Here is a 20,024-nt window from a genome sequence, read left to right as displayed (position 1 = left end):
CCCCACTGAGCAGGGAGCCCAACGCGGGGCTCAATCCCAGGACCCTGGGATCATGACCTGAGCTGAAGGCAGATGCTTAACCAACTGAGCCACCCAGGCGTCCCCCTTAAGCTACTTCTTATTGGATATATGCCTCCATGTTTCTAAATCAGTGGTTCTCAAACATTAGTATTCATAAGAATTACCTGGAGAGCTCGTTAAAACAGATTTCTGACCCCCACCCCGAGTTTCTAATTCAGTAGGTTTGGGGTCAGGGTTGGGCTCATGATTCTGCAGCTCTAAGAAGCTGGCAAGTTGTACTTGATGTTGTTGATCCTTGATCCATACATTCTAAGTAATATATGTAGCGATATTTGATTGATCAATGTTAGTATCGATTGCCCTTCTATTGTGTTAGTTGAGGGTCCCTTGAATTTGTGAAGTTTCCTTGACACTAACCTAGGCTCCAGCTTTCTGCTACCCAGGTACCCCTCTCTGAAACAAGGGAGTGATCCCTTGTAAAGTTTGCTTTTCTAGTGTTCACTGTGTCTTATCATTTGTTACTGTCTGTGGTCAGCCCTGTATAGTTTGAAGTTCACATATATTTCATTCATATAACCTTAAAGGGTAAGAATTATCTTCCCCATTTTATAGATTGACAAGTAGCATCTCAGAGTGGTTCATACATTGATCTTCAGAGTTCACATCCTTTTATTTCTCCAATTATTATTATTATTTTACCTAGGATCCCAAAGATACCATTTCTTTATCCGAATTGGTAAATTTTCCTGTTTTTAGTCTACTTCATAAAGGCAGAAGGATCCAGAATGAGTGTGCTCTCCCGCAGGGGAGTTGCATCCCTAACAGAGACTCCCCCCTTCGTGCCCCCCCCCACCTCCAAATTTCCATCTCACCAGCAGCATCCTTTAAGAACCAAATGGAACTCAAGAGCTACTCTGGTCCTTGGAGAAGCAGTGTACAAATAAGGGATGGTTTCCTGGGACCTCACCAGGTAGCAAATACAAAAAATAACACCAGAAACTCTATATAAGTTAGAAGACGAAGAGATCAAAGGGGTCTCTGCTCTGTGGTCAGGTTGCTGCTAAAAGGCAAATGGTAGTTAATTCTCTCTCTGGCCAGTGTTGATGAATCCAAGGCGAAGGTCATACTCTGACTCAGATGGAAAGTATTTATGGAACAGATCATAAAACACTTCACAGACCCACACGATACTGTCTTCAGTACTCAGAGTATGTTCCAGCCAGGATGTATTTAGAAGTCTCTTGGAATATTTCAAAGCAGTTCTCAGGGGTAGGTAGGGAGGGAATTTTTTTTTTTTTAATTTTATTTATTTTGACAGAGAGACACAGAGAGAGAGGGAACACAAGCAGGGGGAGTGGGAGAGGGAGAAGCAGGCTCCCCGCTGAGCAGAGAGCCCGATGTGGGGCTTGATCCCAGGACCCTGGGACCATGACCTGAGCTGAATGCAGATGCTTAACGACTAAGCCATCCAGGTGCCCCGGTGGGAGGGAATTCTTGAAGGTTCTTCTTTTCCCATCATTTGAATTTTGCTGATGTTTGTTTTTTAATTCATCTGGCAGTTGCACTATTTATAAGTATGTTGATTTAATGGTGAAGACCAGGAGGCCAGGAGCGGAGGGAAGAGATCCCACTCTGAACACAGGCAGAAAGAGGGCAGGTAGGGAGGGGTGAAGGGTAAGTCATGTTCCTGAAGGAAAGGAAAAGGGAAATGACCATTTATCGAGTGACTCTTCTGTACCAGGCCTAGGCTTAGGAGATTTGCATCTGTGCTCCAAAACATCAACTCTGTTCTGCTTTGTCATTAGAAGTTTGCCTGCCTCCTCTGGGCGCCTTCTTTTGGAACTTAAACTTCAGAGATAAGCAAAAGGAGTTATCATCACCTCTTTCAACTTGTAAAGGTTATAGAGAATAATAGTTATTTAGAGTAATACATGTATTAATATTAAATAGTTAAAATGATGATTTTATTTACAAAGGCTACAGAGACTAATTATTTCTTTAGCATAATGCCAAGCAAATTGTGAGACCTGACCGCTGGTTCTCCCTAGGGTAACACGGGTCAGAACTGGCCGGTGGGAGTCACTGGCTTGGTGTATGGAAACAGACCCTTTCTCTCACTTCTGACCGAAAAGAGCAGTTTTCCAACCTTTTCTCCCTCTTCCCCTCTCTCCCCGCCCTCACCTTCCTCCTCCTTCAATTACTGCCCCCTTTAGGTACCTGTGTCCTTAGGACAAAATGTCTCTTTTGTCCTAATGTCTCCCCTGCCATGAATTTTAATACCATAGATATATTTATAAACTGTGGCCCTACATAAGCAATTGTAATATCTAAAATGTTCCCGTATCCCACGAACCAGTTTTTGCCCCCTTTAGGGGCAATAGTGTCCCCACTGAGAATGCATGAGTTAGAGGATCCCTATTCTATGTTTTGAAATATATGTTTTGAAATATCTGGAAGTGAAAAGTCAATTTACAATTATAACTGAAAATACAGAGTCCTTCTGTGCCCATTGACGCAAGATAAGACAGGAAGGGAGAAGGGAGGGAGGAAGGAACGAAGGAAGGAGGGAAAGTAGGTTATGTAAGAGTCCCTGACTCCTTCTATTTTCACATCCATTATCTCATGTGCTTCTCTTGAGTCTGAAAGATAATTATTTCCATTTTGTGTTACATGTGAACTTGGAGAGCTTATGAATTTTCTCAAGGCCTCAAAACTAGGCAGGCTCCTATCTCTTTCATTTCAAAACCCATGTTGTTTGCATTCAGGTGCCTGTCTGGTAGCCCAGGTTCTTGGCCAGGGCAGGTGTGGTCATAGCCAGCACCTTGCTGTGATCAGAGCAGGGCGACCCCAGGCCCTGCCACCACAGCTGTTCCAGGGCTTGAAATTCTTGCTACAGGGAAGTAACCCTGAAATTGCGTTAAAATATATTGCTCAGAGGGCGCCTGGGTGGCTCAGTTGGTTAAGCGACTGCCTTCGGCTCAGGTCATGATCCTGGAGTCCCGGGATCGAGTCCCGCATCGGGCTCCCTGCTCGGCAGGGAGTCTGCTTCTCCCTCTGACCCTCTTCCCTCTCGTGCTCTCTCTCTCTCTCTCATTCTCTCTCTCTCAAATAAATAAATAAAATCTTTAAAAAAAATATATTGCTCAGAATCGTAACTAAAACACTGGATAGTTACCAACCCCTCCTATCCCACAACCTTGGAAAATCCACTGTTTTATCAGTTTCCTCCCTACCCTTCAGCAATTGTAGCCATGACTTTTACCAAATTGCAACTAGAGTTTTTTCTCATGCATTAGAAATATTTTTTTTGGCCTCCCATACTACTCCCAAAGATCTATTTTAATCCATTGGATGGTTATATCATAATTTATTAAAGCACTTTCCTATTTTGAGCGTTTAGGTTTCTTCTGATTGTTTGCTATTATTAAATAATGCCATAATGAATGTCTTCATGCACTTTGGTTTTTCTCTGCCTCTGGATTATTTCTTCAGCATAAATCCCTGGTGCAGTCAGGGCCAAAGCAGACGTTCATTTCTAGGGTTCTTGAAAAATACTTCCAAGTTGTTCTCTAAAGGAGTTCCTCTACTATAGTTACTCAAACTACAAATTAGAATTGTTATAAATATTTGCAATTTTGATAGAAAAAAAAGTATGACATGGCTGTTAGCTTGTGTTTTTTTGATGGTCTGTGAAGTTGTCTATTATTCTAGAAGCCAAGGTTCTTCTGTAAAGCTGCCCTTTGGGGCTGTTGTGCTTCACCCAATGCAAAAATCATGATCTAGGGGCACCTCGCTGGTACAGTTGGTAGAGCATGTGACTCTTGACCTTGGGATTGTGAGTTCAAGTCCCACAGTGGGTATAGAGCTCACTTAAAAATATCTTTAAAAAAAAAAAACATGATCTTTCTGATTTCTCCCAGGTCTGCCTCCTCCAAGAGGTCTCATTCTCCTACCAAAAAGTCAGACCACTCTAAATTTGACCTGGCAACCAATATTTCCAAGCTCAGAAGATGATTTCTATGTTGAAGTGGAGAGAAGGTCTGTGCAAATGAATAGTGACCAGCAGAATATCAAAGTTCCAGGCAACCTGACTTCAGTGCTACTTAACAATTTACACCCCAGGGAGCAGTACATAGTCCGAGCCAGAGTCAACACCAAGGCCCAGGGGGAATGGAGTGAAGATCTCATCGCTTGGACCCTTAGCGACAGTAAGTAACTCACATGGCCCCAACCTTGCCTGAATGACATTTGACTACTGCTGCTTGGACTTAGCTGCCATCAAGTCAAGACTGCTAGACATCATAAAAGGCGGTTAAGGATGGAAGCTAATTAGTGCCCCCACCCCAACACACCAAACCGTTTAAAGAACCTGTAATATGTAAGAAAGGCAGGACTGTGCTAAAATTTACCTTTCCTTGGTATGCAGTTATTTATTAAGTAAATTAATAACATGAATAAGGTTTTCTGGGGTATGTTTAATTTGTTATAGGACAGTTTTCAAGATTGTTCTGTTTCTTCAGCCCCCCAGATGCTGACTAATTAGATAGGTCTTTCCTAATCTTAAAAGCTAAATGACTCTGCTTGAAAATCTTCATAGTAGATAATTCTTAGGGTTATAAAATATATTTGAGAGCAATAAAACCTTTTTTCTTTCAGAATATTCTGCAACTCAGGCTTTTCTCTATTTCAGATTGGTCATTTAAAAGTAGTTGGAACTTCTTGGGTTTCTTGGTAGTATTGAAAGTTTTTCATCATTAAGCAAAGAGTTCTGTTTAGATTCACTGCATTAGAACTGTGTCTGTGTATTTTGGAGTCCTTGGAAAGATAAAATATGTCTTGGCCACACTGACTACTGCTTAGGTTAGGATCACGGGGTCCCTTGCCAACACCTGATGTCTCAGGCTCTCTTCTGCAGCTACATCTCCACTTGCTCAATACCAGGTGTAGAAAATGGCTCCGTGTTCCTTCAGCCACTCTCTTGTATCAGTGACATGTGGAAGTCTCACCTGCTATGTCAGCGTTCAGGGATTCTTCATCACTTTTTAAAAATTCTATGAAATTTAAAAATTACAGAATAGTGCAGAGAACAATACAACAAACACCCACATTCCTACTACCCAGAATTAACAACTGTTAATATTTTGTCATATTTATTTTCAGCCCTTTTGTTGATTTGTGGAAGTAAAAACACAATACAGATCACAAGCCCCTTGGACCGTCATCCCTACTCTCATTCTATGGCTGGCTCCCCAGAGACAACCCCATTATGAGTTTGCTGTGTATCCTTCCATTCAAGGTTGAATTGGCTCAGTGTGTTAGATTCATCCACAAGTGCACATATGCATACATACCATTCTTGCTTTTTGGAATAAACACTATGATTCCTATCTTACCCATGTTCATTGTTTAGTTCTGACATACACTTTTTTAACTTCTGCATAATATTCTATGTTATGACTATATCATCTTATTTATCCATTCCCTTTAAGGTGGACATTTTTTTTTTTAACTATCCCAAACAAAATGACATTTGATTTTTTTTTTTAACTATCCCAAACAAAAATGCAATGACCATCCTTATGCAATGTCTCCAGGTGCGTAGGTGTGAGAGTTTTCCTAGGGAATATGTCCAGAAGTAGAACTGATAGGCAATGTTTCTCGTTCAATGTGTACGATGTTCAGGAGTATATGAGAGTACCATTTTCCCTATATCAATCTCTGTACATATATCCTTTCCCTATATCTATATCACTTGATGTTGGACACCTTTTTATTTTTCATAATCTCAAAGGTAAAAAATTGTACCCCATTGTTATTTCAATTTTCATTTTCTTGATAACTAGCGATATTGAGTATCTTTTCTTGAACAGTGGGATTTCTGCTTTTTGATGAATTTGTTGGTACACTTTGCCCAATTTCTACTGGTTGTAACAATTTGATGTCTTAATTTAATGCAAGGGTGAGAAAATATGTGATAATATATGTGTTGTCATTTTCCTGTCTTGTGCCATTTTGTCAAGTATGCATGGAGTCCACTTCCAATTGATTGGAATCACAACCCAAGAAAACACTTATTTGCCATTCTTGGTTTATGAGCTGACAGTAAGTATCCCTTAAAAGCATAATAATCTAAGAGATGGTAGTGTAACTTAAGTGAATTTTTTTTTTAATTTCTAGTTCTCCCTCCTCAACCAGAAAATATCAAGATTTCTAACATCACAGACTCCTCAGCCATGATCTCTTGGACAATCTTGGATGGCTATTCTATTTCTTCTATTATCATCCGTTACAAGGTTCAGGGCAAGAACGAAGACCAGCACATTGATGTGAAGATAAAGAATACCACCATTACCCAGTATCAGCTCAAGGGCCTAGAGCCTGAAACAGCTTACCAGGTGGACATTTTTGCAGAGAACAACATAGGGTCAAGCAACCCAACCATTTCTCATGAACTGATGACCCTTTCTAAATCTCAAGGTTGGTAGAGTGGACAGGTATTTACTTAGGATTATTTCTGGAGAGTATCAGAAAAGCCCCACTATCTTAATTAAGATATTTACCTCATGTGTATGTCATGTGACATAATTCATTTGTCTACATAGGCTTCACCATCTCAAATAGGTTCTTAAAATGAAAATGCCCCTGAGAGGGATACCATGTTGATCCATTTTCTTTTGTTAAGTCTTAGACTAAATTAGCCCATTTAGTCTGCACTCCCCATTAAGCAATGGAAGCTCTGAGGAATGTGAATTCGATTCCATGGAAAAAGAATGTAGAACCTGCTTAGTGAAGGCAGGCCTATGAGGGTGCTTCAGTGGGAGGCTCCAAGAACCAACTCCATTCTTTCTCAAATGAACTCCTCTTTTAGCTTGGATGACACCATGCAATTCTAAATTGTTGTTTTTGTTTTTCCCGTTTTTTTGTTTTGTTTTGTTTTTTGTTTATTTGTTTGTTTTTTACTTTTTGGATCCAAGTTATGATGTCTCCATGTCCACCACTAACCCCCACTCCAGTGAGAGTAAGCTTTTTGAGATAGATGTAGGTCCCTCAGAGTGCCAAGCACACGATGCCCAGTGTTTGTGACTGATAATACCAGTCAAATGTAGTTAAGTGAACAAGGGACCAGGATGGGTGGGACTGCAGCTCCTGGAGCACCTTCCCTTTGAAGTCTGTCTGCAGGGGCACCTGCCAGCCCTCTGCAATGTGTGACATTAGATGGAATGTTTTGCAGATTCATAATCTGGGCTAGAGTTTATTTTTACAGAAAATCTTATAGTAGTAAAAACTTCTTGGCTTTCAAGGGCTACCTAGGGCTTAAGAAATAAAATGAAACATGCTATATTTTCAGGGCCGATTCTTTGGAATATTTTTGAAATGTCCAAGGAATGATGAGTCTGCCAATTATAGAGAGTTGGAGTTTTCAGTTGACACCCTTAATAAATACCTTATTTTTACAATTATTTGTGTTTTGGTAAAATGTATACAGGCCCTAAATCCAAGCTATACATAAAATACAAATAGAAAAATTAAAAACAAGGCATAACAAAACAACAAAATCCTCACCATTCTGTTCCAGATGTGTCTTTATGTACCCATGCTTAGAGAAAGAAGGAAGGAAAGAGAGATAATCACAAAACAATTCTTGTAAGAAGATGGGGTCATGCTCTAAGTACTGTTTTTCATAAAAATATATTGCATTTAGTTTTGAGTTTAAATTAGGGAAAGAAATGGATTAGACCATAATCTTTAATAGTTCATTTTGACTTGAGCCCTAAATTTAATGGTTTTCCTCTTCTGTCTTTCCCTCCTTCCCCTCCTCCTTTACTTCATTCTGTCAATGGTATTCTCAGGTTTTCTCCATCAGCTTTTTAAACAAGAAAAAAAAAATCTTATAGACTCTAAGCTCAGCATCTTAGAACTTGAGAACTTTCCTAGGTGGGGAAATTGTGCAGGGCGGTTTAGCCACTTTCCCAAAGTCCTATATCTAGTTAGTCATTCTCCCTGCTACTTGATAATGTGTTGCTGCTTTGGCCTCTACTTGGAAGTAAAAGTGGGACAAATGGTAACAACTAATAATTAGCACTTTTCCTTTTTTTTTTTTTTTTTTTAGGTCTTATAACAACCCTGTGAGTCAGACTCCTCTCCACTGAGTTTCAGAACATATAAATGAGGAGCTCAAGGTCCCGTAGCAATTAGGTGGCAGAGCTAGGGCTGCCATTACATATCCATTGTACCTCAATGTCACCCATAGATGGTCTTGGCTTATTTCTCCTAAACTAACCCTGCTGCTTCTCCTGTGTTCTGCGCAGCACCAGCGGACCTTGGAGGTGGGAAGATGCTGCTTATAGCCATCCTTGGCTCGGCGGGAATGACCTGCCTGACGGTGCTGTTGGCCTTCCTGATCATGTTGCAATTGAAGAGGGCAAATGTCCAAAGGAGAATGGCCCAAGCTTTCCAAAACGTGGTAGTGCCTCATCTTTCTACTAGCTAATAAGTACAAGTCTGCATGTATGCAGAATCTTCGCTTTAAAGATGTGGACCAGGAAGGGTGCCTGGGTGGCTCAGTTGGTTGAGCATCGACTCTTGATTTCAGTTCAGGTCCTAATCTCAGGGTCGTGAGTTCAAGCCCCACTTTGGGCTCCACTCTGGATGTGGAGCCTACTTAAAAAAAAAAAAAAGATATGGACCAGGAAATTTACTTGTAAGACAAATATTTCCTTTAGGCAGGTCTCATCTTCTCTTTGACTTCCATTATGAAATGGGAGATAAACAGCATGACTATGTAATTTGTTGTCCAAACTGGAATGATTTTGAGAGTGGAAAGGTTGCTCTTAATAATTATTTAGGAAGCCAGGGCTAAAACAGAACTATTGCCCTGCCAAAATGAGATGTATGGTCATCCTAGTGATGAGTCACCAGGGAGACCAATCTTGCAACATGAAGAATTGAATGCTTTCAGTAAGGAAGGACATGAGCATAACCAGACCTCAGTGTGATGGGTAATGATGTATTGTGCTAGACAAGTTTTCCCCACATTTCCTATTTCTCGTTCCTATTTTATACTTCTAATTTCTCCCACAGTCTTATTATCCCTCATATATATTATATATGTAATATATATGAATTTCAGATACATGTGTGTCTCTCCATTCCTTTGTACCCATCAGTCTGCCGTCATAGTTCATAATACCTGGCACTGCCTTATTCTTTCATCTAGAAATTTTGACTAGTAACCAAGGTTTACAAAATCATACCTGACCAATATACACCCTGTTTGAGTTCTTTGGTGTGCTATAGACTGAACGTTTATCTAGTTTGTGGTTCCAAGCTCTGTAAGATAAATTTGTACCCAATTTATCAATTCCATGTATAAAACATTGAGTACAATTACACATTCCAGAGGAGGTGCAGCTTCATGTCCACAAATCCCTGAGATTCCCCTCCTTGGAGGATAAGGGGAGCTTTGTTATCTGACTCTATATCAGAGCTGACTCAACTCAGGCTGTCATTGGAGAGGAAAGACCAGCAAGGGGGCTGAGTGTACTGGAGCTTTGTCATGATATGTCAGCACCCTCTCAAACTCAGGAGAAAAGGTGATGCTATGTTGGGTTTGACTATAAGCCTCTGTCATCCTGGGGCCAGAGTCTGCTGCAGAGTGGGCTTGAAAGGTTCTAAGGTTTAGGATAAGTCAGAGTAAGAGTCAAGAATAGGCCAAGACAATGCAAGGAGAGCTCTTAGTGAGGCACTGCCTGTTACTGCCCCAGACAGGATCTCTGAGTTCTTTTCCAAATCAGAACTGAATACCTGCTCATTCCACAGCTCAGTAGAAACTCAAGTGTGACTAACTTGGGGATGTGCCATCCTGTGGCATACCTGCTCTTGTTCTCCTATGCCTTGCACTCTGAAGACATTGCTAATCAATTGCAGCATGCCTTCCACCTGAGGCCTGGAATTAGTTCATGCAGCCCTAGAGACAGCCTGTTAGATGAAACCTATTTCCATCTGCATTCTAGAATTAGACAGACAATTTGTTTTACCTGGTATGGGATACAAGCCAGGAGTATTTATGCACATTAGAATTATGAAAAATCCTGACACAAAACCATGAAAAAATTATTTCTCCAGAGGGAAGAACCAGCTGTGCAGTTCAACTCAGGAACTCTGGCCCTGAACAGGAAGGCCAAAAACAACCCGGATCCTACAATTTATCCAGTGCTTGACTGGAATGACATCAAATTTCAAGATGTGATCGGGGAGGGTAATTTTGGCCAGGTTCTTAAGGCACGCATCAAGAAGGATGGGTTACGGATGGATGCTGCCATCAAGAGGATGAAAGGTCAGTGCTTGACCAGATCAAGTCAGCATTTCACTAGGGTGGGGAGAAAACTTGACTTCCTGTCGAATCTTTCCGCTATGGTCTTACATTATTTAAACAAAAAATTGGCATAATGTCAAATACAGCTGTTCTCTGCAATGGCAGGTGATAGTTCCTTTGAGGTCAGCCAGTGATAGGGTCGGGACATACATATGAAGGCATGAGCTGTTTAAATGCCAATGTCTTGACTCACTGGGATGTGAGAATATAGATTCTCTGTCATACACTTCTAACTTTAGGGTAGCGCTGTTGTTTCTCTTGATGCAGTTGGTTCTCAATATTGAGTGTGTATCAGAATCACCTGGAAGCCTTGTTAAAAACAGACTGTTGGGGTCCACCCTGGTTTCTGATTCAGCAAGTCTGGGGCAGGGCCAGAGGATTTGCATTTCTAATTAGTTCACAGGTGATGCTGACGCTGAGGGTTTGGGGACCACACTTTGCAAACCACTGTCTTCATGGATTATCTGCATCAAATCTCCTGGAGACATTGTTAGAAATGCATCTGCTTGGCCTCTCCCTTTGTCGGGTCCAGTGTACGTGAATTTCTGGGGGGACACGCGAGAATCTGTGTTCTTAACAAGTGTGCTCTGTGATTCTTCTGTATGCTCAAGTTTGAAAACTACCGATCTAAGGTCAGAAGATCTAAATCTTTTCCAGTTGTGTTCATCTCAGGACTGCTTGGTGCCTACCCACTTACCAAGTTGGCTAATAAACATCATCTGAGAAAGCAGAGTGACTAGCTCACTGGCGGTCCTGGCTGTGTTCTCTTTTGTGTGAAGGAGAAGTTTATGTGTGGCTTGACTATGAAGCTGCAGTGTTGCTTGTATAGCATGAGGGCTTGAAAAGCCATGTGTTAGAGCAGGAAATTTCATTAACTCCTGTTGTTGGTTAGCTTCACAATGCAGGCTCTGTAAGGTTGCTGATAGGTTTTCCTTTTTGACGGCAATATTGAGCCTAAAGTTGGAATTAACCCTAAATCTAATTAAATCATTGCTGCTTATTGCAGCGTTAACAGAAAAGAAATAAAATAAAACAAATAAAATAGTGTCTGTGTTTAGAGATAGTAGTATGCTTCAAACACACACACACACACACACACACACACGAACACACACAATTTTGCTTAATATCCATAAGTCTCTTTTCTGTTTTGCTACATTAGTCACGAGGAATTTGGGGGAACAGTAAGGATAGTATGAGGGAACAGGGTATAGAATCTTGTAAAACCAGGACTTTTAAAATCTGACCTGAGCCTGATTGTCTCATGCCCATGTGAAGACGTGAAATAGCTTAAATGGGGCATCAGGGCAGAAACTGTCTATAGGGAGAGTGATGCATTCAAAGGAGGACAATTACTGAAGTAGGAGGACAACCTCCTTAAAAAGAACTTCATTTTAAAAATGCTCCCAAGGCATTGACCCTCGGGCTTCCTGTGGTATGAATAGGGTATCTGACCTGGGATTGCCTACTAGCTAGTTTTATGGGTGCCCTTAACCCTTATGAAACATTTCTGTAATTTCCAAGCACATTCAGGCATGCCCAGGGCCACCAGCACCCAACTGTCCCCCTCTCCCACCTTTCCTACACAATGTTATTTTTCAAAAAACAGTAAGAGTGCTCTGTCAGTGATCAAGGCTGATCAGTTTGTGCATCAACCAGAGAGAGCCTTCCCTTCAGCCTGGTTGGTACCTGATGGGTCTTCCTCTACTCCAAATGCTAATGGAGAGACAGGATGAAAAGAACAGAAACAAACACAATTCAGTTTCCTGACCACCAAGCACTTCCATAAAAATGCTGTTGGATTTGAGTTTCTATTTTAGCAGGACTGGTTTGTGGAAAAGCAAGTTAAAATTATTGTAAGAAAGCAAGTTGTGTGCATTTCTTGTGTTGTTGCACTGAAACTTTGGTTCTCTTGCTCAGCATATTTATTGCTGGACAGCGGCTTCAGCTAGAATAGGTAGAGTCTCTATCAAGTCATTTCACGGGGTATTTGAGAGCTTAAACAAGGAAAAGTTTAAAGCAGTGGTTCTCAACCAGGGATGGTTTTGCCCCTTGGGCGGACATTCAGCAGCAACTGGATCCATTTTGGTTGGGCTGCTGGTACCTAGCAGGAGAAGCCAGAGATGCTGCCGTACATTCTGCTGTGCACAGGACAGCTCCCAACAACAAAGAAGCGTCAGCCCAAAGTGTCATCAGTTCAAGTACTCTTCCTAGAGTAATCTCTGATTTCTATACAGTTTTCCAGAACTGATTGTGACTCAGTGCCCTGAAGGTCCTCCAAAGGGAGCAGGAGAGCACAGTTGTTTCTAACGAGGCCTAACAGAGAGGGATCACAACTCTTGACTTTCTTCCCAGAATACGCCTCCAAAGATGACCACAGGGACTTTGCTGGGGAACTGGAGGTTCTCTGTAAACTTGGCCACCACCCAAACATCATCAATCTCTTGGGAGCGTGTGAACATCGTGGTAAGATGCTCTTTTCCTATCATTCCTGCCAGATTTTTTTTTTTTTGAAACAGGGACATTCCATATTAAAATCAGTAAAGATAATAATCTTAAGAATGTTACCTATTTTTTTTTTAAGTTGCAGTTTCAATCCGAATGTCTAGTCCCATTTATAAATTGTGCTGAGGTTTGGCATCTTTTTCAAGGTAGGTCTCGAGGTTGGATCTTTTGCCCTCTGATGTGGTTCATCATTACTGCTCAAAGGTACCCATGGTTGCTGCACACTCCCATCCTTGCTGATCCAGAGGTTTCCTCAGCTACTATTGCTTAGGTAGATTGGGGGAGCCTTCAGCATCAGGAAGAGAGAACTGCATTGGCTCTTCTTAATTGCTTATCTTTTTCCCTCCAAAGTCAAGACACTGATAGTCTGAATGTTAAATCCATGAATGCCAACAATCAACTGAGATGTGGAAGCATTGGTGATGATTAGGATAAAATAAGAACAATAATAAGCTTATATCAGATTGAGCTTTATTTTTTTTCTAAAACCATTACTGGTACAATTACGGTGGAGCTTTACAACTATCCTATGTTGCACATACTCTTAAAGTTCAAGTTATATTATTAATTCAGATATTATTGAGTACTTCTATGAGTTCACTTCTCCAGGCTACCTGGGTTTATTGTTCTGCAGCAATGCTTACACTTAATTTCTCATGGAAAAGTTCACTCCCACAAAAAAAGCTCCACACAGCAATTATTTACAAACTTGACAACCTCTTGTTGACTTTGTAGCACAAACAGCAACAATAGAAAAGAGACTACTTCCTTTTCCTCAGTTTATCAAACTAAAAATACTGGGGCTTCAAACAATATATCATTCTGTGATCCAATAAGGGTGTAATTCTGAAAGCCAGATTATGTCCCTTAGGTTAAATAATGAAGTAATGACATTTATTTTTGAGCTATTTCCTGAAAAGAGTAATCAGCATGGGACAGCAGTAAATGGAAGTTAACAACAACAATAAAAAAGTAACCACCACCAACAGAAAAATATGTCTTTTAAATTTTTACTGTCACCACCTTAGCATGTAATTGGTTCGCTCTTAAAATTTATAGTTCAGTAAGGAAGTGAGAAAACCCTGAGATGTATCTTGCCTTACAGTGCAACACGGTACAGTGCTAGATTTTTTTTTTTTTGCCAGAATTTCAATGTCTCAGAATGCCATTGAAGTTCAAAATCATTTGACATTTTAAAATCAAAAAATGATATACCAAAAATATTTAACTTTAAAAGACCGTAAAAGCACTCTACTTTTCATTGACTCTAGAAATCAATGTTTTTATGAAAGTAATTTTATTTAAAAAAAAACAATTTGGAATAAAACCAAGACAATGGACCATAATGTTTTTGAGGAACCCATTGTTTCATTTGTCTTTCTAAAAGTTTGTGCTTTCTGTTTTCTCTAAGGAAAATGCAATCTCTGACATTAGACTCTGCTGACCAGCAAGCTAATCAGCAATACGGTGACTTAGTAGAGTTTTCAGGGAGAGGAGTAGAAGCAGGAGAGAGAAAGTTACCTGGTGTGGGTCCTTCTGCCATGGATACTCAGTCTTTTTTTTTTTTTTTTTTTTTTAAATAACCTCAGGAAAAGCTGGAGACAGACTGGAAGAACATGCCTAGCTCATATTAGTTCTCAGTCAATATTGAATAAAAATAAAAGGTGATGGAGACCAGCTGTCCTAGATCATCTGGAGGCAAACACGTTGATTTCATTCTCCTCTTATTACTGAGTAGCTGAAAGCATTCAGGAAGGCTCCATGTTAGTCCACAGGTGGTGGGAGGGAGGGCAGTGGGAAAGAGAGACCCCGGGTTCAAGCATGGGGCCCTTGAAGCATGGCAGGGCATGGAACTTCTCTTCCTCCTGTTGCCAGCCTTCCCAAGGTTGGTACTGCTAGACATGTTGCTTTTAGACACCGAGTTTTATGAGCAGTTCCCAGGACCATGGGACATCTCAGAAATTTCACAGCTGTTGAGGGCTACTGACAAGGTGGTGTCTCTCCCTTTCCCCACAGGCTACCTGTACTTGGCCATCGAATACGCCCCCCATGGAAACCTCCTGGACTTCCTGCGCAAGAGCCGAGTGCTGGAGACCGATCCGGCCTTCGCCATCGCCAACAGCACCGCCTCCACGCTGTCCTCCCAGCAGCTCCTCCATTTCGCAGCCGACGTGGCCCGGGGTATGGACTACTTGAGCCAAAAACAGGTTTGTTGTGAGGACCTTGCTGTGGCCATTTTTCCTTTGAAATTCTTTCCAGAATCAGAGTTGAGTTAAATCTACACATTTTTCAAGTCCTCCTACCCTGTAATTCCTCTTAGTATCTCCCTAATTTTCATCTCTTTGTTACCGTTCTATTCATATAGAAGTTAAGGCCGAACACCAACAATCCCTGTATTTAGTGAATCTCAGCATATGTATTTGGTGAGGTGCCTCAACCCATCTTAGCTGCATCTGGGTCCCAATGATGTGTAATAGCTGATGACTTACATGGCAACAGGAAGATTTAGTGATCCGGGCTTCTTTTTTTTTTTCTTTTCTTTCTTTTTTTTCCCTGAAATGCTTCTCCCAAGACATGGCGGGTCATTTGGCAGAATCCACTGAAAATTCTGGAGAGGAACTTTAAGGGACTTAGATTCATTCCTCTCTTCTCTATTTCCCAAAGTTCTTGCCCCAGTGGCTTTGTGACAGAAGAATGAAGTGAACAAGCAAAAGTGATGAAAATACATGATGTTTTTTAAAATTTCAGTTTATCCACAGGGATCTGGCTGCCAGGAACATTTTAGTTGGTGAAAACTATGTAGCCAAAATAGCAGATTTTGGATTGTCCCGAGGTCAAGAAGTATATGTGAAAAAGACGATGGTAAGTTCAGAGCGCAGACACTGAGAACATCCTCCCCAGGGCCCCTCCCTCTCCCGATGGCCCTTCTCTTGGAACACCACTGTTCTTTGGTGACTTAGGGACCTGAGTCTTTACCCCGGGAGATAGTACCCGGGCCCAGCAAACATCCTTTCAGAGTTTTGATTCCTAAAATGACTGAGGGCTCCACATTTACCAGTGAAAAGCCACCATCACATGTGGCCAAGGGATGCTACATGCAAGCCTCATGGTGCAGGTGCTCTGGTCTGCATCCAGTTCGGACCCCTAAGTGTCTGACCCAGAAACCTCTGAGGAGCTCCCTCAATCCCCCTTCATGCACAGCAAGCATAGGAGGGGCAAAAAAAGACATTTAACATACTTTCCAAATATAAAGGAAATAAATTAATGAGGTTCCTAAATCACAAGGAGGCCCTGGAGAGAAATTTGTAACTTCTGAAGCCCACGGAAGAGTTCTTTCTTCACCAAAAGTTTTCCACTGTCTCTCCAAGCCCACATCAAAGCCACCTTCACCTGATGATACCTCCTCTCCCAAACAGTGATATTTAATCTTCAAGTACAAGATCCCAGGAGAACGTCACTACAGTTGGAGGGAAGCTGGACTCATTCTGCTTCTGTTGCCCAGCGGAAATCATAAAGCCCCAGAAATGCCCCTTCCAGGGATTTGAGAGCCCTGCTGACAACATGGCGCCACCCTCTGCTTTCCCTGTGTGGGTGGGCAACTGCAGAGCCTTGGGGCTGACAATTCCTGTGGTAGTCTTATGTGTTTGGTGGCTCTACCCCAGTGGCATGGCTCCCCTTTCCTGGGTCTGACGGACATTGCTCAGGCTCAGGTTTCCTGGGACTACTGCAGTTTTCACATGGTCCCTTTATGTTTGTGGGTAACAAAGTGCCTCAGCCAGGCTCAGGCTTCTGTGTTTATCCTCTTATTCAGGGTTTGTTTTTCTTTTTTTCCAATATACTTATTTTAGTTACTGACAAGATAACACAAATAATATTCAAGAATGTTTTGAAAACCAAATGACCCCATAGTTCACCCCCTTGACACATTCTATTTTTCCTTTACTTATTGCCTTCCACAAACATACATATTTTTATATATTTCCTATGCCAGTGAACATAACCATTTTGGATCTTTCCAGTCCCTTTTTGGATAAGGGGTTGAAGTGGGGCCCCTTTGGCCCTTAGAGACCATCACACACATCCAGTGGGGCCCCAGATACTTATCCATGTCAGTGCTTTCAGATGCTGTAGGCGTCTCTTCAAGGGCCAGCTTCCACGCAGTAGTTTTATTCATTTGTTTTTATCAGCTTTTCTGAATTCGCCTGACCCAAAGCAGGCAATGTTTCTCTGCAGAGGGGCTGGGCTTGTCTTAAAGAAGCAGGACCCACCACTCACCTATTTACTCCCACTCTCCCTGTTTATCCTGGGCCATCTGAGGCTTGTGCTCTCCTTCACAGAGCCCCTTTCCTTCTCTCTGGCATTTGGGGGCTGGGGTGCTCTGGGTGACAGGGTGGAGGCACTGACACAGTTTAGCCCCACAACCTACACATTTTATTTGGATGCTGTCCTCAGATCCCCAAGGAAAATGCTAGTTTGCTTGGCATTTCATAAAGGGCAGGGATTTCGGCAGTCTTGGAGAGTTTGGGGAAAATGCTTAGAGGGGCAGAGCACTTAGACGGGTCAGAACTTAATTCCTTCTGCTAGCAGCTGGGTGAAGTGTTCTGTGGCAGCACAGAGGGTCTGGGAGGAAAGGCAAAGGGCCAGCCAAGGTGGAGGAAAGGCGAGGGAATGGAGAGAAGCAAGCTCCCTGCAAGGAGGGTGCAGTGAGGCCAGGTACCACCAGAGGGCAGAGCGGCTACCTTCTCTGGCCTCCTGTTTAAACCAGCCATTTTTTACTCTTTGCACTTCAGAATCATCTGGGACGCTTTCAGAAAGTACCAATGCTGAGTCCTACAGCTGAGATACTATGATTCAGTCATTTTGGGGTGGGGCTCCTACATCAGTTTCTGTTTGTTTTTTAAGACCCCCAGGTGATGCTAATATTGGAAGTGTTGCAAACTAACATACTGATTTGGGGCTTTATTATCATGACAGATCCAGCCCCTCATCATTGATTTATTTATGACTAGAGTGTTTCATGCTTGTGCTAGGTTTTGGGGTAACATAAATTGAGACAGTTTCCACTTTTAAAGAGCTCGGACACACAATGTACAATTGTTAACAGTTGGTGAGTGCTGAGGGCCAGGAGAGCACAGAGGAAGAATGCACACTGAACTGAGCCTGTGGGCAGTCCTGAGGGCTCCCTGGAGGAGGCCAACTCCTGGGTTTTACAAATGTTACATACATATTGGAGATACAGGAATGAATTGGATGACCTGGAGGGTACAGTATATATAAAGACCTAGAGGCAAACATTTGGGGGTCAAGTAATTCAATGTGTCTGGAGTGTAATGCAGAGAAGAGGGAGGGTTAAAATTCAAGGTGGGAGGATGCAGGGGTTATAGGTCTTCTTGAAGATTCTTGAATTCCAGCTAAAAAATTCTGGATTCAGTTAAGGACTTGAGATCTTGGAACAATAAGGAACATTGAAGAACTTTAAGAAAAGGAACCACGTGGCTGGATTTGCCATTTCGAGTGATCAGTCTGGCTATGGTGAGGAGGACTGATCCTTAGGGAGTGAAACTCTGGAGCAGGCAGATCAGTTAAGAGGTGACCCTCAGGTAAGAGGCGATGGTGGCCTGAACTTCGGTGAGAGAGCAAGGGGGACAGGTGGAAGTGGACAGATCAAAAAGACGTCAAATGAGAAAAATAAAAAAGCGAACATGGAACTTCGTAGTTGGGAGGCGTGAGGTCAGAAGCTAGCGGGGACATAAAAGCGAGGACAAGGCAGAAAGTGTCGATGACTCTGCATTCCTGTGGAGGAGAGCAGCAGCCAGGATAACAGGTGGGCGGTTGGGAGGGGTGGGCATGGAGTGGAGGGAGGCAAATGTTGAGGACACACTGAAGAAGCAGGTTTGAGAAGAGTTTTATGACTGAACCGTAAAGTGCCAATCAGACTTAAAATCAGAAAGAGCTTCAGAATATCACTACTTCACAAAGACCTAGGAGACAAGGGCATGTTCAGGAGCAGTTCTGGGGTCCAGGGCAGGGCTGGTCTCAGGATGGGTGGCCTGGGAGAATGCCTGCTCCTGTTTCAGGGGGGCTGAGAAGATCCCCCCCATAGTCCTGATGTTGCCCCACCTCTTGGTTAAGGTGGGCTGAACCACCACTGTCGGAGCTTGGACAAATCCCTGGGAGGGAGGCAGCCATCTCTCGGTAGGGCCCATGTGATTCCTGGGGTGGGTCGTTAGGGAGGGAGCCCCAAATCACCGTGAAACTAAGACTAAAACATAGAAGTCAAACTTCCCAGTGTCCAGTCCACATTCCTTTTTCCCAGGTTGGACTTAAAGAAATGGGGACAACCCAGACGGAGTCAGGGCCAGGGCCCCAAAGGATGAGTGAGTGTCTCTCATGCCATCTCCAAACCCATTGTGAACTGCATCAACGGGAAGTGATTTCCCCCTCCACTGATGTGTACGCACACAGTTCCCTTTGGGCTGAGCTCTCCTCCCCCCGAGTCACCTGATGACACCTACACATCTTACAGGACCCAGCTCCGAGGTCCCCTTGTCTGAAAGCCTTCCCCATCTCCTCCAACCGCAGGTGGTCACCTGACATGGCCTGAGCCTCTCCCACATTACAGTTTAATTCTTGGTTTTTCTGCCTCCCTCCCCTTTCAAACCTCTGAGGGCCTCTGAGAACCACAAAGTGAATAAATGAAATGCCTACCAAGAAGGCCCACAGCCATCCACATGCACACACACCCACACTTACTACACTTGTTATTTTTCTTTATATAAAACTGCTGTAGGGCCTCCTTGAAGCAAGCAGGGCTTATCCTCTTTGCATGTCTTTGATTCTGAAGACACTCTTGTGCGTGGCACGTACACGAACAGCAGTTCCTGAGTCCGCCATACCTTGTGTCTGGGGAACTGCAAGTGGAGTTCCCCGTGGGCTCGGGTGAAGCAGAGCTCCAGGCAAGCTGCACGCCCCGGGCAGCGTCCCTGTCTTGCCTAAGTGGCCTCTCACTTTGCTCTCTCCAGGGAAGGCTCCCGGTGCGCTGGATGGCAATCGAGTCACTAAATTACAGTGTGTATACAACCAACAGTGACGTGTGAGTAAGCCTTTTATTTTGAGGGATTCC

At 42.7% G+C, this 20,024-nt stretch overlaps 1 protein-coding gene across 2 annotated transcripts in view; it reads left to right on the top strand.

The window, feature by feature from the left end:
* The window catches only part of TEK (TEK receptor tyrosine kinase), a 92,307-nt gene that overhangs the window by 66,661 nt on the left and 5,622 nt on the right, over nucleotides 1-20,024 (top strand). Inside the window, exons 12-19 of one of the 2 annotated variants that reach the window (XM_073881476.1) lie at nucleotides 3,942-4,229; nucleotides 6,199-6,498; nucleotides 8,331-8,485; nucleotides 10,147-10,357; nucleotides 12,752-12,862; nucleotides 14,918-15,108; nucleotides 15,650-15,763; nucleotides 19,924-19,994. In XM_073881476.1, coding sequence (XP_073737577.1) covers nucleotides 3,942-4,229; nucleotides 6,199-6,498; nucleotides 8,331-8,485; nucleotides 10,147-10,357; nucleotides 12,752-12,862; nucleotides 14,918-15,108; nucleotides 15,650-15,763; nucleotides 19,924-19,994 — 1,441 coding nt within the window. The remainder of the gene's footprint in view (nucleotides 1-3,941; nucleotides 4,230-6,198; nucleotides 6,499-8,330; nucleotides 8,486-10,146; nucleotides 10,358-12,751; nucleotides 12,863-14,917; nucleotides 15,109-15,649; nucleotides 15,764-19,923; nucleotides 19,995-20,024) is intronic. The other variant, XM_025852968.2, reaches the window with a different exon arrangement.

The sequence above is a fragment of the Callorhinus ursinus genome, unplaced genomic scaffold, assembly GCF_003265705.2.
Source record: "Callorhinus ursinus isolate GAN/ISIS: 27379988/994484 unplaced genomic scaffold, GSC_fseal_2.0 scaffold42, whole genome shotgun sequence".
Classification (NCBI taxonomy): Eukaryota; Metazoa; Chordata; class Mammalia; order Carnivora; family Otariidae; genus Callorhinus; species Callorhinus ursinus.
Note: the sequence above shows the minus strand (reverse complement) of the source record. Positions and strands in the feature narration are given on the sequence as shown.